The sequence below is a fragment of the Oncorhynchus mykiss genome, chromosome 9, assembly GCF_013265735.2.
Source record: "Oncorhynchus mykiss isolate Arlee chromosome 9, USDA_OmykA_1.1, whole genome shotgun sequence".
Taxonomy (NCBI): domain Eukaryota; kingdom Metazoa; phylum Chordata; class Actinopteri; order Salmoniformes; family Salmonidae; genus Oncorhynchus; species Oncorhynchus mykiss.
The window spans coordinates 69,523,645-69,549,232 of NC_048573.1; the positions used below are offsets into that span (position 1 = coordinate 69,523,645).

Sequence of the window (25,588 nt, forward strand, 5' to 3'; positions counted from 1 at the left end):
TCCTCCGACACATTGGTGCGGCTGGCTTCCAGGTTAAGTGGGCATTGTGTCAAGAAGCAGTGCGGCTTGGGTTGTGGGTTGTGATTCGGGGGACGCACGGCTCTTGACCTTCGCCTCTCCCGAGTCCGTATGGGAGCTACAAATTGCATACCACGAAATTAGGGAGAAAATGGGTTAAAAAAAGAAAGAAATTATCTCTCTAATGATTGATAATGACATGGCCCTGCTCCTTGGCTGTCTCATCACCGGGTCACCCTCGTCGGACTGCCAGATTCATCACCCCAGAGAACACTTTTCCACTGATTCAGAGTCCAATGGCAGTGAGTTTAAACTACTCCAGCCAACACTTGGCATTGCGCATGGTGATCTTATGCTTGTGTTGCTCGGCCATGGAAACTAATTTCATGAGGCTCCCGACTAACATTTCTTGGGCTGATGTTGCTTCCAGAGGCAGTTTGGAACTCGGTTGTGAGTGTTGCAACTCAGGACAGATGATTTTTACGAGCTTCAGCACTCGGCGGTCCCGTTCTGTTGAGCTTGTGTGGCCTACCACTTCGCGGCTGAGCCGATGTTGCTCTTAGACAATAACAGCACTTACAGTTGACCGGAGCAGCTCCAGCAGGGAAGAAATTTGACAAACTGACTTGTTGGAAAGGTGACATCCTATGATGGTGCCACATTGAAAGTCACTGAGCTCTTCAGTAAGGCCATTTTACTCTCAATGTTTGTCTATGGAGATTGCATGGCTGTGTGTTTGATTTCATACACCTGTCAACAAGGGGTGTGGCTGAAATAGATGGATCCACTAATTTGAAGGGGTGTCCACATACTTTTAGTGTAGCTCCTATGTTGACCGTGACCCAGTGCATACTAGATATGCGGCAGATGCAGGAGTGACCCTTTCAGACAGCCGTAACAAACCGGTGCACATCCTGGTTCGCCTGCTTGATGCCACAGGTGCGTTGTGATGCGACCCTGACTTATGGCTTCAGTCAGACGGCATCAGTGACACTCACCGTGACTCAAGTCTCATTTGTTGTGTTGTACCCTTATCCTTTACACAAGTGTTACTGTTTATATGGGACCCTAATGTGGCGTGGGGGGGGGGGGGGGGGGGGTCACTACAAGTACTGACACCCCAACAGGCTCGTCATTAGATTTGATGTGCACTATGAGGACTCAACATTGAAAAGATGTTATAAAGACGTTGAAAAGACGTCATATTGGTTGAATACGCTTTCAACCAATTTTGCTCACTGGATAACTTTGTTTTCACGCACAAAGGCACACTCGCCTCATTTGGGAGTCCATTTGACTAAAGGGACTGTAATTTCTAAGTCTTGAAAATATTGAGGGAGAGTTTAAATGAATGAAATGATTGCCAAACTCCACCTACATTATCTATACTGGTAACTACTGCCTATTGTGCAGTGTCATGGCTTTTGGTTTGGCTGATGTGGGAAAAATCCTAGCTTGACGATACTAGTAGCCATTTGAGCAATTTTTGGCATTGCATCATTTGACTTACATATAGTTAAATATGCCTGATGCAGTTTACCAGAGAGAAGAAGAGAGGGGTATAAAGAGAGAGACATCTGGTACATCTGGTAGGTAGTTCAGTAATTTGTGTTGTGTGGTAGCAAAAGCAATGGCCATGTTAGTAGTGTGATTCCCCCAAATGGTTTAGTACACCTAATTCAACTCATGCTGGGATATGACTTCAGAAAAACTGGCAAACTGGCAGTTTCATGTAACAACATCATGTTGCTGACGATGAATGTCGTAGTGAATCGTATTTGACATCATCATTACTGTAGTGAACACGATGGGAGATAGAGAGCGGGTTTCAAGCGCAGGGCGCCGCAGGTGTTTATTTGTAAAGGACCACAGGAGGAGGCAGGTAGCTGGGTCCAGGGGCAGGCAGAATGTCATACAGGGGGTCCAAAAAGGCAACAGTACAGGCAGGGAAAAGGCTAGTAACGTCATCTGGGAGATCAGGCAATAGGTTGGTAACAGGAAATTCGATTGGCTAAAGTACAGGAAGGGAATAGGCAAAAAGCGTCATTAGTGAGGCAGGCCAAAACTATCATACACGGGAGGATTCAATTACAGGAAAAAGATAGCTCCGAATAGAAGTGTGTCACAAAACAAACAATACCCCTCAATGACGGGGTGCAAAGAACTGAACTAAATAGTGTGTTATAATGACATACAGGTGTGTGAACAGGTGATCAGATTTCAGGTGATTGTGATCTGGAACGTGAGCTGCGTTTAGGGGATCTATGTGTTTGAGAAAGTTGGAGTCATTAAAACTTGTTTTTCAACCACTCCACAAATGTGTACTTTGTGCATGACACAAGTAATTTTTCCAACAATTGTTTACAGACAGATTATTTCACTTATAATTCACTCTATCACAATTCTAGTGTGTCAGAAGTTTACATACACTAAGTTGACTGTGCCTTTAAAGAGATTGGAAAATTCCAGAAAATTATGTGATGCCTTTAGAAGCCAAGCTAATTGACATCATTTGAGTCAATTGGAGGTGTACCTGTGGATATGTTTCAAGGCCTACCTTCAAACTCAGTGCCCCTTTGCTTGACATCATAGGAAAATCTACAGAAATCAGCCAAGACCTCAGAAAAATAATTGTAGACCTCCACAAGTCTGGTTCATCCTTGGGAGCAATTTCCAAATGCCTGAAGGTACCACGTTCATCTACACACCACACACCCGTCATGCAGCTCAGGAAGGAGACGCGTTCTGTCTCCTAGAGATGAACGTACTTAGGAGCAAAAGGTGCAAATCCATCCCAGAACAGCAGCAAAGGACCTTGTGAAGATTCTGGAGGAAACAGGTACAAAAGTATCTATAACCACAGTAAAACAAGTCCTATATCGACATAACCTGAAAGGCCGCTCAGCAAGAAAGAAGCCACTGCTCCAAAACCGCCATCAAAAAGCCAGACTACGGTTTGCAACTGCACATGGGGACAAAGACTGTGCTTTTTGTTGAAATGTCCTCTGTTCTGATGAAACAAAAATATCACTGTTTGGCCATTATGACCATCGTTATGTTTGGAGGAAAAAGGGGGAGGCTTGCAAGCTGAAGAACTTCATCCCAACCGTGAAGGACAGGGGTGGCAGCATTATGTTGTGGGGGTGCTTTGCTGCAGGAGGGACTGGTGCACTTCAAAATAGATGGCATCATGAGGTAGGAAAGTTATGTGTATGTATTGAAACAACATCTCAAGACATCAGTCAGGAAGTTAAAGCTTGGTCGCAAATGGGTCTTCCAAATGGACAATGGCACCAAGCATACTTCCACATTTGTGGCAAAATGGCTTAAGGACAACAAAGTCAAGGTATTGGAGTGGCCATCACAAAGACCTGACCTCAATCCAATAGAAAATGTTTGGGCAGAACTGAAAAAGCGTGTGCGAGCAAGGAGGCCTACAAACCTGACTCAGTTACACCAGCTCTGTCAGGAGGAATGGGCCAAAATTCTCCTAACTTATTGTGGGAAGCTTGTGGAAGGCTACCTGAAACGTTTGACCCAAGTTAAACAATTTAAAGGCAATGCTACCAAATACTAATTGAGTATGTAAACTTCTGACCCATTGGGAATGTGATGAAAGAAATAAAAGCTGAAATAAATAATTCTCTCTACTATTATTCCTGCATTTCACATTTTTTAAATAAAGTGGTGATCCTAACTGACCTAAGTCAGGATTTTTATACTAGGATTAAATGACAGGAATTGTGAAAAACTGAGTTTAAATGTAGTTGGCTGAGGTATATGTAAACTTCCGACTTCAACTGTACGTTTTTGAGAGTGGCGTTACAATTACATCTGACATCGTTATCATCATTACATCTGACATCATTATCATCATTACATTGTTACCATCATTATTATCATTATCATCATTACATCTGACATCATCATCATCATTACATCTGACATCGTTATCATCATTATGTCTGACATCATCATCATTACATCTGACATGGTTATCATCATTATGTCTGACATCATCATCATTACATCTGACATCGTTATGATCTAAAAGTCCAAACTGATCCCAGATCAGCACTCCTACTCTGAGCCGCTTGTTACGTAAGGGCCATTGTACCAAGTCTGTCGTTGTTTATTATGCAGTGTTATGCAGTGTATTAATAGACCGCTCAGAAGGTATAAATAGCAGCCTGCACCTTTACGCTGTCATCAGGATTCAAGACATTACAGAGAAATTAATAAGACCAGGACCTCAAGAGAGACAAGAGGGACAGAATGAAATGGAGGGAGGGAGGGAGGGAGGGAGGGAGGGAGGGAGGGAGGGAGGGAGGGGAAAATGAGAGAGGGAGGGAAGGAGGGAAGCTTGGAGGTTATTTCCTCTGGTACTTTGATAGAAACTTCAGAGAGCGTGGTGCTTTAAGGGCAGGGCAAGTCTCTCTCCCCTCCATCTCTCTCTCCCTCTTTCTCACTACTCCCTCGCTCCTTTGTGATTTTGGAGGACCTTGAATGCACCTCTCCATCCCTCTCTCGCTCCCTGTCATGCAGTTACTGTACAACTGTTTCCTCTCTCTCCTAGAATCGATCTACCGCCGCGGGGCCAGAAGATGGAGGAAGCTCTACCGAGTAAACGGACACCTCTTCCAGGCCAAGCGCTTTAACAGGGTGAGTATTAATGTCACATTCCGCCTCCCCAACACATCCCATTGACCTTCTCGCACTTCACTTCCTGTTTAGAGGTTATTTACAGTAATTGATTGGTTTGTCATCCTACCTAGCAACTTGTCACTTTCTACGAGCGCTTATTAAAACCGTCACATGATCATTTGATGAGAACAGACCTGGTTGGTATTTTTGAAAGAAAGATTGTCTACTACTACTACTACTACTACTGCTACTCCTGCTACTGCTGCTGCTACTACTATTAATAATGCTACTGCTACTACTACTACTACTAATAATAATGCTACTACTACTAATAATGCTACTGCTACTACTACTACTTCTACTAATAATGCTACTACTACTATTACTACTAATAATGCTACTACTACTAATAATGCTACTACTACAACTACTACTACTACTACTACGATGGAGCAGTATAGTTCATTTACAAAGACTTAGTGGTTGAATAATACCTGGCTGATGTCACTACCACAGCTGCAGCTGTCTGGATTTGGATGCGTTATTCAAGATGGCTGCTGGTGGCCTATTTAACGGGTTGTCATCATTCTGGCCCACAAAAAAATGTAAGAATCCCCCCCAACTACCCCTCCACTTGCTAAAGATTAGAGAGAGACTAGCAGCGTTGGGTTGCAAGCCGAAAGGTTGCAAGTTCAAATCCCCGAGCTGACAAGGTACAAATCTGTCGTTCTGACCCTGAACAGGCAGTTAACCCACTGTTCCGAGGCCGTCATTGAAAATAAGAATTTGTTCTTAACTGACTTGCCTAGTTAAATAAAAAAAACTCAGTCTAGACTAGACTGAGTTCACTGTACTGTATTACGGTCTCCTCATTCCTACAGACCTCCATTAGGCAGCCCATCTCCCTCTTTAATGCACTGGAAGAGACTAAATGTTATGTCGGAGCCATGGTTATTTGAATGTTATGTTGGAGTCATGGCTATTTGAATGTTATGTTGGAGTCATGGTTATTTGAATGTTATGTTGGAGCCATGGTTATTTGAATGTTATGTTGGAGCCATGGTTATTTGAATGTTATGTTGGAGCCATGGTTATTTGAATGTTATGTTGGAGTCATGGTTATTTGAATGTTATGTTGGAGCCATGGTTATTTGAATGTTATGTTGGAGCCATGGTTATTTGAATGTTATGTTGGAGCCATGGTTATTTGAATGTTATGTTGGAGCCATGGTTATTTGAATGTTATGTTGGAGCCATGGTTATTTGAATGTTATGTTGGAGTCATGGTTATTTGAATGTTATGTTGGAGTCATGGTTATTTGAATGTTATGTTGGAGTCATGGTTATTTGAATGTTATGTTGGAGCCATGATTATTTGAATGTTATGTTGGAGTCATGGTTATTTGAATGTTATGTTGGAGTCATGGTTATTTGAATGTTATGTTGGAGCCATGGTTATTTGAATTTTATGTTGGAGTCTTGGTTATTTGAATGTTATGTTGGAGTCATGGTTATTTGAATGTTATGTTGGAGCCATGATTATTTGAATGTTATGTTGGAGTCATGGTTATTTGAATGTTATGTTGGAGTCATGGTTATTTGAATGTTATGTTGGAGCCATGGTTATTTGAATTTTATGTTGGAGTCTTGGTTATTTGAATGTTATGTTGGAGCCATGGTTATTTGAATGTTATGTTGGAGCCATGGTTATTTGAATGTTATGTTGGAGCCATGGTTATTTGAATGTTATGTTGGAGCCATGGTTATTTGAATGTTATGTTGGAGTCATGGTTATTTGAATGTTATGTTGGAGTCATGGTTATTTGAATGTTATGTTGGAGTCATGGTTATTTGAATGTTATGTTGGAGCCATGGTTATTTGAATGTTATGTTGGAGTCATGGTTATTTGAATGTTATGTTGGAGCCATGGTTATTTGAATGTTATGTTGGAGCCATGGTTATTTGAATGTTATGTTGGAGCCATGGTTTTGTGAATGTTATGTTGGAGCCATGGTTATTTGAATGTTATGTTGGAGCCATGGTTATTTGAATGTTATGTTGGAGCCATGGTTATTTGAATGTTATGTTGGAGCCATGGTTATTTGAATGTTATGTTGGAGCCATGGTTATTTGAATGTTATGTTGGAGTCATGGTTATTTGAATGTTATGTTGGATGTTGGTGTCATGGTTATTTGAATGTTATGTTGGATGTTGGAGTCATGGTTATTTGAATGTTATGTTGGAGCCATGGTTATTTGAATGTTATGTTGGAGTCATGGTTATTTGAATGTTATGTTGGAGCCATGGTTATTTGAATGTTATGTTGGAGTCATGGTTATTTGAATGTTATGTTGGAGCCATGGTTATTTGAATGTTATGTTGGAGCCATGGTTATTTGAATGTTATGTTGGAGCCATGGTTTTGTGAATGTTATGTTGGAGCCATGGTTATTTGAATGTTATGTTGGAGCCATGGTTATTTGAATGTTATGTTGGAGCCATGGTTATTTGAATGTTATGTTGGAGCCATGGTTATTTGAATGTTATGTTGGAGCCATGGTTATTTGAATGTTATGTTGGAGTCATGGTTATTTGAATGTTATGTTGGAGTCATGGTTATTTGAATGTTATGTTGGAGCCATGGTTATTTGAATGTTATGTTGGAGTCATGGTTATTTGAATGTTATGTTGGAGCCATGGTTCTTTGAATGTTATGTTGGAGCCATGGTTCTTTGAATGTTATGTTGGAGTCATGGTTATTTGAATGTTATGTTGGAGTCATGGTTATTTGAATGTTATGTTGGAGTCATGGTTATTTGAATGTTATGTTGGATGTTGGAGTCATGGTTATTTGAATGTTATGTTGGATGTTGGAGTTATGGTTATTTGAATGTTATGTTGGATGTTGGAGTCATGGTTATTTGAATGTTATGTTGGAGCCATGGTTATTTGAATGTTATGTTGGAGTCATGGTTATTTGAATGTTATGTTGGATGTTGGAGTCATGGTTATTTGAATGTTATGTTGGAGTCATGGTTATTTTAATGTTATGTTGGAGCCATGGTTATTTGAATTTTATGTTGGAGTCTTGGTTATTTGAATGTTATGTTGGAGCCATGGTTATTTGAATGTTATGTTGGAGCCATGGTTATTTGAATGTTATGTTGGAGCCATGGTTATTTGAATGTTATGTTGGAGCCATGGTTATTTGAATGTTATGTTGGAGCCATGGTTATTTGAATGTTATGTTGGAGCCATGGTTATTGGAATGTTATGTTGGAGCCATGGTTATTTGTATTTTATGTTGGAGTCTTGGTTATTTGAATGTTATGTTGGAGCCATGGTTATTTGAATGTTATGTTGGAGCCATGGTTATTTGAATGTTATGTTGGAGCCATGGTTATTTGAATGTTATGTTGGAGCCATGGTTATTTGAATGTTATGTTGGAGCCATGGTTATTTGAATGTTATGTTGGAGTCATGGTTATTTGAATGTTATGTTGGAGTCATGGTTATTTGAATGTTATGTTGGAGCCATGGTTATTTGAATGTTATGTTGGAGTCATGGTTATTTGAATGTTATGTTGGAGCCATGGTTATTTGAATGTTATGTTGGAGCCATGGTTATTTGAATGTTATGTTGGAGCCATGGCTATTTGAATGTTATGTTGGAGCCATGGTTATTTGAATGTTATGTTGGAGCCATGGTTATTTGAATGTTATGTTGGAGTCATGGTTATTTGAATGTTATGTTGGATGTTGGTGTCATGGTTATTTGAATGTTATGTTGGATGTTGGAGTCATGGTTATTTGAATGTTATGTTGGAGCCATGGTTATTTGAATGTTATGTTGGAGTCATGGTTATTTGAATGTTATGTTGGAGTCATGGTTATTTGAATGTTATGTTGGATGTTGGAGTCATGGTTATTTGAATGTTATGTTGGATGTTGGAGTTATGGCTATTTGAATGTTATGTTGGATGTTGGAGTCATGGTTATTTGAATGTTATGTTGGAGCCATGGTTATTTGAATGTTATGTTGGAGTCATGGTTATTTGAATGTTATGTTGGATGTTGGAGTCATGGTTATTTGAATGTTATGTTGGAGTCATGGTTATTTGAATGTTATGTTGGAGCCATGGTTATTTGAATGTTATGTTGGAGCCATGGTTATTTGAATGTTATGTTGGAGTCATGGTTATTTGCTAAGACAGTGGGCAAGTATAGTGTTGGCTTCTATAATCTGTCCTACTGTATTTCCACTCTGTACAGTATTTTTTTCAGCCATTTTATTGTGGGTACATCACATGTTGGCTACATCAAATGCTTGTCTAAGGTTGATGGCTTTGTCACTATGTCACGTGTGAGCCACTATGTGTACAGTTCTGACATAATTACGATCGTTGCAATGTCACATGGTTTTACAGTCAGTTCTAGTTGGTGCAGTCTTTCCCCAATGGTTATTTGAATGTTATGTTGGATGTTGGAGTCATGGTTATTTGAATGTTATGTTGGAGTCATGGTTATTTGAATGTTATGTTGGAGCCATGGTTATTTGAATGTTATGTTGGAGCCATGGTTATTTGAATGTTATGTTGGAGCCATGGTTATTTCAATGTTATGTTGGAGCCATGGTTATTTGAATGTTATGTTGGAGCCATGGTTATTTGAATGTTATGTTGGAGCCATGGTTATTTGAATGTTATGTTGGAGTCATGGTTATTTGAATGTTATGTTGGAGTCATGGTTATTTGAATGTTATGTTGGAGCCATGGTTATTTGAATTTTATGTTGGAGTCTTGGTTATTTGAATGTTATGTTGGAGCCATGGTTATTTGAATGTTATGTTGGAGCCATGGTTATTTGAATGTTATGTTGGAGCCATGGTTATTTGAATGTTATGTTGGAGCCATGGTTATTTGAATGTTATGTTGGAGCCATGGTTATTTGAATGTTATGTTGGAGTCATGGTTATTTGAATGTTATGTTGGAGTCATGGTTATTTTAATGTTATGTTGGAGCCATGGTTATTTGAATGTTATGTTGGAGCCATAGTTATTTGAATGTTATGTTGGAGTCATGGTTATTTGAATGTTATGTTGGATGTTGGAGTCATGGTTATTTGAATGTTATGTTGGAGCCATGGTTATTTGAATGTTATGTTGGAGTCATGGTTATTTGAATGTTATGTTGGAGTCATGGTTATTTGAATGTTATGTTGGAGCCATGGTTATTTGAATGTTATGTTGGAGTCATGGTTATTTGCTAAGACAGTGGGCAAGTATAGTGTTGGCTTCTATAATCTGTCCTACTGTATTTCCACGCTGTACTGTAATTTTTTCAGCCATTTTATTGTGGGTACATCACATGTTGGCTACATCAAATGCTTGTCTAAGGTTGATGGCTTTGTCACTATGTCACGTGTGAGCCACTATGTGTACAGTTCTGACATAATTACGATCGTTGCAATGTCACATGGTTTTACAGTCAGTTCTAGTTGGTGCAGTCTTTCCCCAATGTCTCTCCTCTCCATTCCTCACACCATCCCTCCCTCTTTTTTTATCTTTATCCTCTATACAGAATTAACAAGTCATTTAGCAGAAGTAGGTCAGGTTTCTCCTCTCTCTCCATCCCTCCCTCTCTTAGCTGCTCTCTCTCCATCCCACTCTTTCTCCATCCGTCCCTTCTAAATCCCTCATAACACCCCTCCCTCTCTTAGCTGCTCTCTCTCCATCCCACTCTTTCTCCGTCCGTCTCTTCTAAATCCCTCATAACACCCCTCCCTCTTTTTCTCTCTCCCCTTTCCATCCCTTTCTCCTCACTTCTCTCTCTCCACCACATCCCTCTCCTTCCCGCTCTCTCTCCCCCCTCTGCTGTTGAGGAGAAAGATGTTTTGTGAATGCCACCAGTTTGACATAATGGGGTTCTATAGTACCTCTGGTGCACATCATGTATCAGAATGTTGTATTCCTGCAGTTAGTGTTCGCAGCTACAAGCCAGCGCTCCATTAGAGGGATGACTGACTGGAGATACTGTCTAGTTTGTTACTTCATTAGCTCTCTGACTGACTGGAGATACTGTCTAGATTGTTACTTCATTAGCTCCCTGACTGACTGGAGATACTGTCTAGTTTGTTACTTCATTAGCTCCCTGACTGACTGGAGATACTGTCTAGATTGTTACTTCATTAGCTCCCTGACTGGAGATACTGTCTAGTTTGTTACTTCATTAGGTCCCTGACTGACTGGAGATACTGTCTAGTTTGTTACTTCATTAGCTCCCTGACTGGAGATACTGTCTAGTTTGTTACTTCATTAGCTCCCTGACTGACTGGAGATACTGTCTAGTTTGTTACTTCATTAGCTCCCTGACTGGAGATACTGTCTAGATTGTTACTTCATTAGGTCCCTGACTGACTGGAGATACTGTCTAGTTTGTTACTTCATTAGCTCCCTGACTGACTGGAGATACTGTCTAGTTTGTTACTTCATTATCTCCCTGACTGACTGGAGATACTGTCTAGTTTGTTACTTCATTAGCTCTCTGACTGACTGGAGATACTGTCTAGATTGTTACTTCATTAGCTCCCTGACTGGAGATACTGTCTAGTTTGTTACTTCATTAGCTCCCTGACTGACTGGAGATACTGTCTAGTTTGTTACTTCATTAGCTCCCTGACTGACTGGAGATACTGTCTAGATTGTTACTTCATTAGCTCCCTGACTGACTGGAGATACTGTCTAGTTTGTTACTCCATTAGCTCCCTGACTGACTGGAGATACTGTCTAGTTTGTTACTTCATTAGCTCCCTGACTGGAGATACTGTCTAGTTTGTTACTTGATTAGCTCCCTGACTGACTGGAGATACTGTCTAGATTGTTACTTCATTAACTCTCTGACTGACTGGAGATACTGTCTAGATTGTTACTTCATTAGCTCCCTCACTGACTGGAGATACTGTCTAGATTGTTACTTAATTAGCTCCCTGACTGACTGGAGATACTGTCTAGTTTGTTACTTCATTAGCTCCCTGACTGACTGGAGATACTGTCTAGTTTGTTACTTCATTAGCTCCCTGACTGACTGGAGATACTGTCTAGATTGTTACTTCATTAGCTCCCTGACTGACTGGAGATACTGTCTAGATTGTTACTTCATTAACTCTCTGACTGACTGGAAATACTGTCTAGATTGTTACTTCATTAGCACCTTGCATGTAGAACCCTAACAAGCATGTCAATCATGTCAGTTCACAGATCTCCACTGAGACTGAAGCAGACACTGAGAGGGAGAGAGAGAAGAAGAGAGAGAAATTATTTTTTTATGTTGTCCGGTAAATTGCATGACAAAATTTGTCTCAGTTTTGTTGTTCGATTGACTTACATAAGAGCTGTTCAGTTGTTCCTTTGCTGTGTTCAATTGCATAAAGTAGATTTATTTAACCATCATGTTCATTAAAGATATATATTTGTTGCATTGTTAGAAATCCGTTTGTGTGAACATGAAAAAAAAAACATTCCTGTCCAACTACAACTGAACATCTAATGTAAATTCCCCAAGCTGGGCTAACAATATATAATGTCTGTTATCCAACAGCATTGTGGGGAATGTCTGTCACTGTGGCAGCCAGTCAAGGACGTCTCAGAGATTGGTTTCACCTGTCTGACTCTAAGGCACTTTAAATAGGGCTCGTTCCACATTGCTTCCCTAGCACTCTGCAAGTGATTAGCAGCCATTTTGGAGCTGACAGCGAGCTGGCTCAAACAGGAAGTGCATCCTAAAGGACACCCTAGGGAATAGACTGCCATTTTGGGACTCAACCAGGGACCTTTTTGGGGTTCCTCGATAGATACAGGCTGATCAGGGGTGATATTTTACTGTCCCGTCAGGGAGGAAGAGGCAAGAGGCTAGTAGTGAGACCAAAATAGGTTTGTCTTGTAGACCTAACATCTTGAGTTTTCAGTCCCTTAGTATCTCCTCTTTCCTCAGCTAGCTGTACCTTTTGTTAGTGTCTTTAGAACATGGAACACAGCTAGCTGTAGCTTTGTTATTGTCTTTAGAACACGAAACACAGCTAGTTGTAGCTTTGTTATTGTCTTTAGAATACGAAACACAGCTAGCTGTAGCTTTGTTATTGTCTTTAGAACATGGAACACAGCTAGTGAGTCAAAGAAGCATCTGAAGATGTTGTGGCTCTTTTAAATAACGAAGGGCATATGTTATGGACCCTCGTTTGTCATCTGCTATGGAAATGCTCTCCCCAAAGTCTTGATGGGGAGTGCCTGTCATTCCCTGATGGGGAATGTCTGTCTTTAAAGTTTCTCACCTCAGAACAGGTGCCTTAATTACGTACCCACTGTCTGTGCTGAGCTGAGAGGGATTTTTTTTTTTTTACAAATAAAAGTGGATGTCTTGATTTATTTATAACTTTTCTGAACCTCTCTCTCTCTCTCTATCAGTCTCTCTCTCTCTCTCTCTCTCGCTCTCTACCTATCTTTCTCTCTCTCTCTCTCTCTCTCTCTCTGTCGCTCTCTCCCTCTCTCTCTCTGTCGCTCTCTCTCTCTCTCTGCTTCACTCCCTCTCCCCCTCTCATTCTCTCTGTCGGTCTCTCTCTATCTGAGTCAGTTTGGGCTGAGGAGCAGTGGATTTGTAGCAGCTAAGCTTTGAAGTGAGTCTCTACGGATTCTCCATAGCAACAGTGCATTTGCCTTATACTGGGGACAATAAAAGGCCACTCTAAAATGTGCAGTTTTGTCACACAACACAATGCCACAGATGTCTCAAGTTTTGATAGAGCGTGCAACTGGCATGCTGACTGCAGGATCGTCCCACAGAGCTGTTGCCAGATAATTCTATGTTAATTTCTCTACCATAAGCTGGCTCCGACTTTTTGGGGGAGAATTTGGCAGTATATCCAACCGGCCTTACAACCGTAGACCAACTGTAACCACGCCAGCCCAGGTCCTCCACATCCTGCTCGGAGTTGAGGAGTTTTTATGTCTGTAATGAAGCCTTTTTGTGTGGAAAAATTTATTCTGCTTAGCTGGGCCTGGCTCCCCAGTTACAACTTCAGCTTTAAGCACGAGGTGATTTTGTCCCTCTGTGACCAAGAGAAAGTGGTCTTGTTTAAATTCTATGAAATGATTTAGCATTTTTTATGTTGAGAGCTCTAAATCCATCTGAGAACATCACAGTGAGATGAGACTGTGTTTGATGCAATCACTAGAGTCTCCCATTTTCATATATACTGTAAGCAGAGCTGCCAGGTTCACTGCCAGGGAAGTTCGATCCTTTGTCTGGATAGGCACGAAAATGTGACGTGTTGCTCCCTATGCAAATTAGTTGTCAGATTTCACTGTGTATCAGATGAGAATGGCACAACCAGAGCTGTCACACAACGTACAGCAATTGATGTTGCGTTGTTCACAGAGTGCCGTTTTATTTTTTTTAAACCTTTATTTAACTAGGCAAGTCAGTTAAGAACAAATTATTTTTTTCAATGACAGCCTAGGAACAGTGGGTTAACTGCCTGTTCAGGGGCAGAACGACAGAATTGTACCTTGTCAGCTCAGGGGTTTGAACTTGCAACCTTCCGGTTACTAATCCAACGCTCTAACCACTAGGCTACCCTGCCACAAAAGGTGGTTGGAACCGGTCCATAACCACTCCAAATCCTCTAAATAGGGGACTTAACATTCATTGGACTGTGGTGCCACTCTTTTCAGACTGTTAATATTCAACTGTCTCTGAATGTGTTTGTCAATATGCCTGTGGTTGACATAACATCCCTAGTGTCTGTGTTCTGATGTGTACTGGATGACAGATGTGATAAGCTTGATAGTGCCTAGGCCCATGCCAAATATTTTCAGCGTGCTGACTTTGAGGGAGAGGTTGTTGACCTGGCACCACACTGCCACGTCTCTGACCTCCTCCCTATAGGCTGTTTCATCGTCGTCAGTGATCAGGCCTACCACTGTCGTATCATCTGCAAACTTAATGGTGGTGTTGGAGTCAAGTGGAGCCACACAGTCGTGGGTGAACAGGGAGTACTGGAGGGAACTAAGCACGCACCCCTGAGGGGCCCCCATGTGTAGTTTCAGCGTGTTGGTGCCTACCCTCACCATCTGGTGTCGTCCCGCCAGGAAGTCCAGAATCCAGTTGGGAAGTGTTCAGTCCCAGGGTCCTTAGCTAAGTGATAAGTTTGAAGGGCACTATGGTGTTGAACGCTGCACTGTAGTCAATGAACAGCATTCTCACATCGGTGGTCCATTTGTACAAGAGAGAAAGGGAAGTGTTGGGAGCGGTATGTGAATTGACATGGGATGATATTGTTGATGTGAGCCATGAACAGCCTTTCAAAACCTTTTATGGCTGCAGATGTGAGTGCTACGGGGAGATAGTCATTTAGACAGATTACCTTGGCGTTCTTGGGCACAGGGACTATTGTTGTCTGCTTGAAACATGTAGGTATTTCATACTAGGTCAGGGAGAGGTTGAAAATGTATGTGAAGACATTTGCCAGCCACGTCACTGGGTAGCTTGCGGCTGGGTTACCCTTTGTAATCCATGATAGTTTGCAAGCCCTGCCACATCCGATGAGCGTCAGAGCCGAAGTAGTAGGATTTGATCTTAGTCCATGTCTTGTCGCATTGCCTGTTTGATTGTTTTTCAGAGGGGCGTATTCATATCAGCGTCCCGGTTAGTGTCCTGTTCCTTTAAAGGATGCAGCTCTAGCATTTAGCTCAGTGCGGATGTTGCCTGTAATCCATGGCTTCTGGTTGGGATATGTACGTACTGTCACTGTGGGTATGACGTCATCAAGGCACTTATTAATTAAGTCGGTGACCGATGTGGTAAATTCCTTAATTCCATCAGATGAGTCCCAGAACATATTCCAGTCTGTGCTAGTGAAACAATCCAGTAGCCTAGCATCCACTTCATCAGACCACTTCCATATTGAACGTGTCACTGGTATTTTTTAGCCTTTTTTTTCCCGCAGGTGACATGCGGGTAGAAATGAGGTAAATCAGATTTCAGTTTCCCTGTGTTAAAATCACTGGCCACTAGGATTTTCTTGTTTGCTTATGGCCTTATACAGCTCATTGAATGCAATCTTAATGCCAACATCAGTTTGTGGAGGTAAATAGACAGCTGCTAAATATAGATGAGTTGCTGTGACTGTTAGTAAAAATGACGACTACAAACAAGCATGCTCCCAGTTGATGTAAGATGCCACCTAGCCTTAAATCCGCCCTTCTTCCATCATGATCACTTTCTTCATGTGTGTCTGCCTTGCCTCCATTGATTCTTGATCAATGACTGCGATAGTATCATCCCATTGTCATCAGCTCAGACTGATGGTGTAACAATCCCTGTCTCCCCCTCTGTCTGTCTGTGTCTGTCTTTGTCTATCTTTCTGTCTGTCTGTCTGTCTGCGTCTGTCTGTCCCCAACAGAAAGCGTACTGTGGCCACTGCAGTGAAAGGATATGGGGGCTGGGGAGGCAGGGCTACAAGTGTATCAACTGCAAACTGCTGGTCCATAAGCGCTGTCACAAACTCGTCCCTCTGACCTGCCAAAGGCATATGGTGAGTACCATAGAAATAGAATCTCATTCTAGTTCTGTGGTGAGTACTCTGGCCAATCTGTCATGTCAAAGCTTCGGAAGAACTTACTATTTATAAAGCATTCATAAAGTCTTCATAAGCACTACATAGACACTTCACAAACTGCAGTGCAAAAGGTATATGGTGAGCTTATAAAGGCTTTTTAGAGCAATTGCAGTCTTCATAAGCATTTCATAGATACTTCATAAACTTAAGTGAACGTCTGAATTAAGGATTTGGTAGGGCTAATGAGTAATATTTATCTGCTTTAGGTTGAAACCAAGTTTTGCATTTGAACAATCCAACTTGGTAAAAGATCAAGGTTATCAATGAATTCAGATAACAAAACTGTGAATTATTCAAAAGTCTGAATTAAACATTGCTATTGATGTTCTAATGTGTATTTGTAACATAGTGAATGCTGTTCTGCCCCGAGCGGGGATCAAACTTGCAATCTTCTGCACGACACATACTGTATATAACTCAAAGCCAACTACCTTAGCCAACAGAGCAAGATACTGGTCTGTCATTTCATGAGAGATAGTTGGCAATGTACTCCAGCCAACATGCTATGGGCAAGTTTCAAATCCACTGCAAATAGATATAATCTGCATCTCAAATGCCACCCTATTCCCTATTTAGTGCACTGCTTTTGACCAGGGCCCCATAGGGAATAGTGTGCCATTTGGGACACATCCACACTGTAGTGTATACCGTATACTGAAACATCACGAGGTTGATCTCTAGTGACAGACTGCTAACATGCAGAAAGAAGCATTACGATTAGAGCTAGCCTCTACCAGGTTTTCACCTCACCTTCGGTATGAAAGCCTGTTGACGTTCTTGTCAGAGACAAGCTAAAAGAAGGTGGAGGGTTCTGTGTCTGCACCACATACTATTGTGACTGGTGTCCCCCAGGGCTCGGTTCTAGGCCCTCTTCTCTCAATACACTAAGTCACTCGGCTCCGACATATTCTCACATGGTCTCTCCTATCATTGCTATTCGGATGACACTCAACTACTTTTCTCCTTCCACCCTTCTAACACCCAGGTGGCGACACACATCTCTGCATGCCTGGCAGATATCTCAGCTTGGATGTCGGCCCACCACCTCAAGCTCAACCTCGACCGGGTGGAGCTGCTCTTCCTCCCGTGGAAGGCCTGCCTGCCTGCTCAAAGACCTCTCCATCACGGTTGACAACTCTACAGTGTCCCCCTCTCAAAGTGCAAAGAACCTTGACGTAACCCTGAACTACACCCTGTCGTTCTCTGCGAACATCAAAGCAGTGACTCGTTCCTGCAGGTTCATGCTTATAACATCTGGACAACTGCAACTCGCTGTTTGCTGGGCTCCCCAATTGTGCCATCAAACCCCTGCAACTTATCCAGAACTCAACCTTCCCAAGTTCTTCCATGTCAGCCCACTTCTCCGCACACTCCACGAAGCTCGCATCCACTACAAGACCATTGTACTTGCCTACGAGCAAGAGGAACTGCCATCCCGCCCATCTTAAGAGGATTGCACTAACTGTAAATCGCTCTGGGTGAGAGCGTCTGCTAAATGACTAATATGTAAATTTAAAAATGGGTATCCAAGCCATTTGCCCCTCCCAACAATAGGAATAGGCACATTCAAACAGAGGCGGATAATCGAAACTGAAAGCCAAAACATTTCACTGGTGCCCACGTGGGGAAATGTCATTTCAGCCAAATGATATCAAAATAAAAACAATTTCCTAAATATAAATTTTCAAAAATAGCGTTTCCTAGCAATGCTAACACTGTAAATTAGCTTACTCTGCACTTCTGAAGAGGTATGGAAGGGGTGGTTGTTTTAGAAAAATCTACATCTACTGACAGCCAATCAGAACAATGTGAGCGAGGCCTGGAATCCAGGGCTGGACTACAACAAACCTGGTGCCGAAAACCCAGGTCAATAGTCAGGATGTACTAATAGGCTGCAATCAGACAATGCTCTATCAACAAACACTTTGATCCCCTTTGAAAAGCCAATGCCTCCATGGTTAGAACCGCATACAATTATTCATATAAGTGCATTGTTGCGAGAAATATCCAGACTTCTCAACTTCTGTGTTCTTTAATATGTTGAAAAGATACCTCCATGTGCCTAAGATGTCTATCAATGGAAAACCTCTAAAAACTGAAGCCTCTTCTTCCCAGTGTCTCCAAGGACATAGTCAGGATGCTCTGTAAGCAGCCTCAAACCACATGCAGCTATTTGCCTGTCTTCTCTTGGCAGGATCCAGTCATGCCATCACAGGAGCCCCCTTTAGATGAGAAGAATGAAGAGGTGGACCTCCCCCCTGAACACACAGAGGATACAGATGGAAGTCAGTTCCTATAAAATATTGTTTCTTTCAATATAGACAATATATGAGAAGTAGAAGACCTTGTGTCCTTAGTCTTGGTATCAAGTCTGGGCCTGTATTCAAAAAGTGTCTCAGAGTAGGAGTGCTAATCTGTCTTTATTCATTATGAAAAGGTCAAACTGATCCTAGAGCAGCGCTCCTACCCTGAAAACACTTTGTGAATACTAATTACAAAGGCTTTAAAGACACAATTAAATCAAAACCAATAACTAGATTTCCAGGTTTATAAAAAAAATAAAATGAAGAAGACTCCTCCCACACAGCGAGATAAGAGCATGTTTGAATCAGCATGCCATTGTTGTTTACAGACTGGTCCCAAAGCTTCGTTTCTATGCACTACTATGTAATATTACAAATACAGTGAGGGAAAAAAGTATTTGATCCCCTGCTGATTTTGTACGTTTGCCCACTGACAAAGAAATCATCAGTCTATAATTTTAATGGTAGGTTTATTTGAACAGTGAGAGACAGAAAAACAACAAAGAAATCCAGAAAAACTCATGTTAAAAATGTTGTAAACTGATCCAGTACAGTAAATTACAGTATAGTCCAGTACAGTATAGTCCAGTACAGTATAGTTCAGTACAGTATAGTATAGTCCAGTACAGTATAGTATAGTCCAGTACAGTATAGTTCAGTACAGTATAGTATAGTCCAGTACAGTATAGTATAGTCCAGTACAGTATAGTCCAGTACAGTATATTACAGTATAGTCCAGTACAGTATAGTCCAGTACAGTATATTACAGTATAGTCCAGTCCAGTATAGTCCAGTACAGTATAGTATAGTCCAGTCCAGTATAGTCCAGTACAGTATAGTATAGTCCAGTACAGTATATTACAGTATAGTCCAGCACAGTATATTAACAGTACAGTATAGTATATTCCAGTACAGTATAGTATAGTCCAGTACAGTATATTAACAGTACAATATAGTCCAGTACAGTATATTACAGTATAGTCCAGCACAGTATATTAACAGTACAGTATAGTATAGTCCAGTACAGTACAGTATAGTATAGTATAGTATAGTATAGTCCAGCACAGTATATTAACAGTACAGTATAGTCCAGTACAGTCCAGTATAGTCCAGTACAGTATAGTATAGTATAGTCCAGCACAGTATATTAACAGTATAGTATAGACCAGTACAGTAAATGACAGTCTAGTATAGTTCAGTGTAGTCCAGTACAGTATATTAACAGTACATTATATTCCAGTACAGTATAGTATAGTCCAGTACAGTATAGTATAGTATAGTCCAGCACAGTATATTAACAGTTCAGTATTGCCCAGGACAGTACATTACTGTACAGTATAGTCCAGTACAGTATAGTCCAGTACAGTACAGTACAGTCCAGTATAGTCCAGTTCAGTATAGTCCAGTACAGTATAGTCCAGTATAGTCCAGTTCAGTATAATCCAGTACAGTATAGTCCAGTACAGTATAGTCCAGTTCAGTATAGTCCAGTACAGTACAGTCCAGTATAGTCCAGTTCAGTATAGTCCAGTACAGTATAGTCCAGTATAGTCCAGTTCAGTATAGTATAGTCCAGTATAGTCCAGTACATTGCAGTCCAGTATAGTATAGTCCAGTATAGTCCAGTACAGTACAGTCCAGTATAGTCCAGTCCAGTATAGTCCAGTTCAGTATAGTCCAGTACAGTATAGTCCAGTATAGTCCAGTTCAGTATAGTCCAGTACAGTATAGTCCAGTACAGTACAGTCCAGTTCAGTATAGTCCAGTACAGTATAGTCCAGTATAGTATAGTCCAGTATAGTCCAGTATAGTATAGTCCAGTACAGTCCAGTATAGTATAGTCCAGTACAGTCCAGTATAGTATAGTCCAGTTAGTATATTAACAGTCCAGTATAGTCCAGTATAGTATAGTCCGGTACAGTGTATTAACAGTCAAGTATAGGCCAGTACAGTACAGTCCAGTATAGTATAGTTCAGTATTGTCCAGTACAGTACAGTCCAGTACAGTGTAGTCCAGTTCAGTAAATAACAGTATAGTCCAGTATAGTATAGTCCAGCACAGTATATTAACAGGTCAGTATAGTCCAGTACAGTATATTATCAGGACAGTATAGTCCAGTATAGTAGCAGTACTCACCAATGGGCTGACCTACTTGGGCAGAGGCAGGAAGAAGCTGCAACTCACTCTGAAGAGAATGATGCCCTCTGCTGGCCACAAAGGTGAACTACATCAGCCACAATGCTCCCTTGATTATCGGAGATTCTGTTGCATTTCCTTGATTCCTCGTGCCCTCTCTCTGATCTTCTCATCCAATGGGTTTTGAGAAGGAGGCGAGGAGAGAGGACACAAGGAATCAAGGCAATGCAATTAAGATTCTCACTCTTTCTCAATGAATCTTTTCTCAAATCCTCTCTGCTTGTCTCCTTCTCAAAATTATTTTCTACCTTTTCCTTTCAATACGGTTGAGGCGAGAAGATAGGATGCAAGGAATCACGAAAATATTCATTGAGATGGAGCCATGGATTCTTGAGGAGAATCCTATTTGGTCCTCTGTAGCTCAGTTGGTAAAGCATGGTCCTCTGTAGCTCAGTTGGTAGAGCATGGTCCTCTGTAGGTCAGTTGGTAGAGCTTGGCAGTTGCAACTCCAGGATAGTGGTATGATTCCCAGGACCACCCATAAGTAAAATGTATGCACTCATGACTATAAGTGCCTTTGGATAAAAGCGTCTGCTATATATCATGTTATACTGTATATTATTTAAATGGAGATGGCTTTAGACTAAATATCTGTTTTTAATGCCCAGTCTTCTCTGGATAGAACTTTCCATCACAACTCAGGTAACAAGTTGTTCTCTCTCTTCAGTAACTTTCCTACCACACAGTCGCAAAGTGGACACAGTGGAAGAGGACTCGAAGGTGAGTTAATTTAGACACACAAAGTAAATAAGTCATTCATGCATACGTTTATGATGAGGATTGTTCTGGTATTCTAGAATGTGAAACATTCTATTCTGTTTCTAGAACACAGAACAGCCCATACTACACTGAACAAAAATATAAACGCAACATGTAAAGTGTTGGTCCCAAGTTTCATAAGCTGAAATAGAAGATCCCAGAAATGTTCCACACGCACAAACATATTATTTCTCTCAACTTTGGGCACAAATGAGTTTACATCCCAGTTAATAAGCATTTCTCCTTTGCCAAGATATTCCATCCACCTGACTGGTTTGGCATATTAAGAAGCTGATTAATCAGCATGATCATTACACAGGTGCACCTTATGCTGGGAACAATGAAAGGCCACTCTAAATTGTGCACAGATGTCGCAAGTTTTTAGGGAGCGTGCCATTGGCATGCTGACTGCAGGAATGTCCACTAGAGTTGTTGCCAGAGAATTGAATGTTAATTTCTCTACCATAAGCCACCTCCAACGTCGTTTTAGAGAATTTGGCATTACGTCAAACCGGCCTTACAACTGTAGACCACGTTTAACCACGCCAGCCCAGGACCTCCACATCCGGCTTCTTCACCTGCGGGATCGTCTGAGACCAGCCCCTGGACAGTTGATGAAACAGGAATATTTCTGTCTGTAATAAAGCCCTTTTGTGGGGAAAAACGAATTATGATTGGCTGGGCCTGGCTCCCCAGTGGCTGGGCCTGCTCCCCAGTGGCTGTGCCTGCTCCCCAGTGGCTGGGCCTGGCTCCCCAGTGGGTGGGCCTGCTCCCCAGTGGCTGGGCCTGGCTCCCCAGTGGGTGGGCCTGGCTCCCCAGTGAGTGGGCCTGGCTCCCCAGTGGGTGGGCCTGGCTCCCCAGTGAGTGGGCCTGGCTCCCCAGTGAGTGGGCCTGGCTCCCCAGTGGCTGTGCCTGCTCCCCAGTGGCTGGGCCTGGCTCCCCAGTGGGTGGGCCTGCTCCCCAGTGGCTGGGCCTGGCTCCCCAGTGGGTGGGCCTGGCTCCCCAGTGAGTAGGGAGCCACTCATGAACTGTAACTCAGTAAAATCTTTGAATTTGTTGCATGTTGCGTTTATATTTTTGTTCAGTATATTTTATCACACAAAAATGTCACACAGGTAGACACACACACACATATGTTAGTATCATATCTACTTGTCCATGATTCCAGCTCTGTCTATAACCATAAGGTTTTAATAAACAACAGGGGCATTCAACATTGTGCTGGTATCTGGGTCTTTTCTAACATGTATTTCCCATCCAAACCGCCCCTTCAGGACATCAAAGAGGTGGTGGGCAGGATCGACGGTATCAAGATCTCCCAGGAGATGGCGCTGGGCCTGGGGGACTTTGACCTGATCCGGGTGATCGGCCGCGGCAGCTACGCCAAGGTGCTGCTGGTGCGACTCAAGAAGAATGAACAGATTTACGCCATGAAGGTGGTCAAGAAGGAACTGGTGCACGACGACGAGGTGAGAGGCAGGAGAGGGAGGGAGGGAGGGAGGGGCAGGAGGACAGAGACGAAAAGAGGAGGAGTAGAGTAGAGGGAGGGAGGGAGGGAGGGAGGGAGGGAGGGAGGGAGGGAGGGAGCAGGAGGACAGAGATGAAAAGAGGAGTAGAGTAGAGGGAGGGAGGGAGGGAGGGAGGGAGGGAGGGAGGGAGGGAGGGAGGGAGGGAGGGAGGGGGGGGGAGCAGGAGGACAGAGATGAAAAGAGGAGTAGAGTAGAGGGAGGGAGGGAGGGAGGGAGGGAGGGAGGGAGGGAGGGAGGGAGGGAGGAAGGAAGGGAGGGAGGGAGGGGGGGAGCAGGAGGACAGAGATGAAAAGAGGAGTAGAGTAGAGGGACGGAGGGAGGGAGGGAGGGAGGGAGGGAGGGAGGGAGGGAGGGAGGGAGGGAGGGAGGGAGGGAGGGAGGGGAGCAGGAGGACAGAGATGAAAAGAGGAGTAGAGTAAAGGGAGGAAAAAGAGTGAATGAGTCCACAGAAGCCGGGGGATGAAATGAGAAAAAAAGAGGATCTCAGGAGGAGGAAAAGAGAAGTGGAAAAAGATGAGGTGGCGTGAAGGAATGGTAACAAAGACAGGAAGAAGTTATTGTAACGTAAATTGGCCTTAACGAGGAAAACTATGAGTCAAATTGATTTAAAGAAGTACAGTCAAGAGAGAAGAACTGAGGCAGTAAAATAAGTAAGGAGAAGAGAAGGGAAGATTTAAAAAAACTGAGGATGATGAGTTTGAAGAATTATTGAGAGATATTCTGGTTTCCACCTCTAGGTGGAGCTATGGTATTACTATTATACATACAGTCGGAAGTTTACATACACCTTAGCCAAATACATTTAAACTCAGTTTTTCACAATTCCTGATAATTAATCCTAGTAAAAATTCCCTGTTTTAGGTCAGTTAAGATCACCACTTTATTTTAAGAATGTGAAAGATTTATTTCAGCTTTTATTTATTTCATCACATTCCAAGTGGGTCAGAAGTTTACATGCACTCAATTAGTATTTGGTAGTATTGCCTTTAAATTGTTTAACTTGGGTCAAACGTTTCAGGTAGCCTTCCACAAGCTTCCCACAATAAGTTGGGTGAATTTTGGCCCATTCCTCCTGACAGAGCTGATGTAACTGAGTTCGTTTTATAGGCCTCCTTGCTCACACATGCTTTTTCAGTTCTGTTCACACATTTTCTATAGGATGAGGTCAGGGCTTTCAAATCAAATCAACGTTTTTCACATGCTCCGAATACAACAGATGTAGTAGACCTTACAGTGAAATGCTTACTTACAGGCTCTAACCAATGGTGTGAAATAAAGGTATGTATGTGTGTGTGTGTGTGTGTGTGTGTGTGTAGGTAGGTAAGTAAAGAAATAAAACAACAGTAAAAATACATTTAAAATAACAGTACCAAGGCTATATACAGACACCGGTTAGTCAGGCTGATTGAGGTAGTATGTACATGTAGATATGGTTAAAGTGACTATGCATATATGATGAACAGAGAGTAGCAGCAGCGTAAAAGAGGGGTTGGTGGGTGGTGGGACACAATGCAGATAGCCCGGTTAGCCAATGTGCTGGAGCACTGGTTGGTCGGGGCCCAATTGAGGTAGTATGTACATGAATGTATATTTAAAGTGACTATTCATTTAAGATAAACAGAGAGTAGCAGCAGCGTAAAAGAGGGGTTGGGACACACACACAATGTAAATAGTCCGGGCCTTCCTCTGACACCGCCTAGTGTAGAGGTCCTGGATGGCAGGTAGCTTTGCCCCAGTGATGTACTGGGCCGTACGCACTACCTTCTGAAGTGCCTTGCGGTCGGAGGCCGAGCAATTGCCATACCAGGCAGTGATGCAACTGGTCAGGATGCTTTCGATGTTGCAGCTGTAGTTTGTTATTGATGTGGACACCAAGGAACTTGAATCTCTCAACCTGCTCCACTACAGCCCCGTCGATGAGAATGGGGGCGTGCTTGGTGCTCCTTTTTCCTATAGTCCACAATCATCTCCTTAGTCTTCGTTACGTTGAGGGACACGTTGTTATTCTGGCACCAACGCCAGGTCTCTGACCTCCTCCCTGTAGGCTGTCTTGTCGGTGATCAGGCCTACCAATGTTGTGTCGTCTGCCAACTTAATGATGGTGTTGGATTCGTGCCTGGCCATGCATTCATGGGTGAACAGGGAGTACAGGAGGGGACTGAGCACGCACCCCTGGGGAGCTCCAGTGTTGAGGATCAGCGTGGCAGATGTGTTGCTACCTACCCTCACCACCTGGGGGCGGCCCGTCAGGAAGTCCAGGATCCAGTTGCAGAGGGAGGTGTTTAGTCCCAGGTTCCTTAGATTAGTGATGAGCTTTGAGGGTACTATGGTGTTGAACGCTGAGCTGTAGTCAATGAATAGCATTCTCACATAGGTGTTCCTTTTGTCCGGGTGGGAAAGGGCAATGTGGATTGCAATAGAGATTGCCTCACCTGTGGATCTGTTTGGGTGGTATGCAAATTGGAG

The 25,588-nt window shown here is 42.4% G+C and overlaps 2 protein-coding genes across 4 annotated transcripts in view; both read left to right on the forward strand.

Moving 5' to 3' along the window:
* tnr5 (Tumor necrosis factor receptor superfamily member 5) overlaps window positions 1-25,588 on the forward strand; it is a gene marked incomplete at its 5' end in the record, with an annotated part of 1,066,050 nt that overhangs the window by 211,320 nt on the left and 829,142 nt on the right.
* Window positions 1-25,588, forward strand: part of LOC110531259 (protein kinase C zeta type-like) — a 154,263-nt gene that overhangs the window by 58,652 nt on the left and 70,023 nt on the right. For all 3 annotated transcript variants that reach the window (XM_036988861.1, XM_036988860.1, XM_036988859.1), the window contains exons 2-6: window positions 4,595-4,680; window positions 16,119-16,250; window positions 18,529-18,619; window positions 21,502-21,554; window positions 22,868-23,062. In XM_036988861.1, the coding sequence (XP_036844756.1) occupies window positions 16,248-16,250; window positions 18,529-18,619; window positions 21,502-21,554; window positions 22,868-23,062 (342 nt within the window). In that variant the 5' untranslated portion in view covers window positions 4,595-4,680; window positions 16,119-16,247. The remainder of the gene's footprint in view (window positions 1-4,594; window positions 4,681-16,118; window positions 16,251-18,528; window positions 18,620-21,501; window positions 21,555-22,867; window positions 23,063-25,588) is intronic.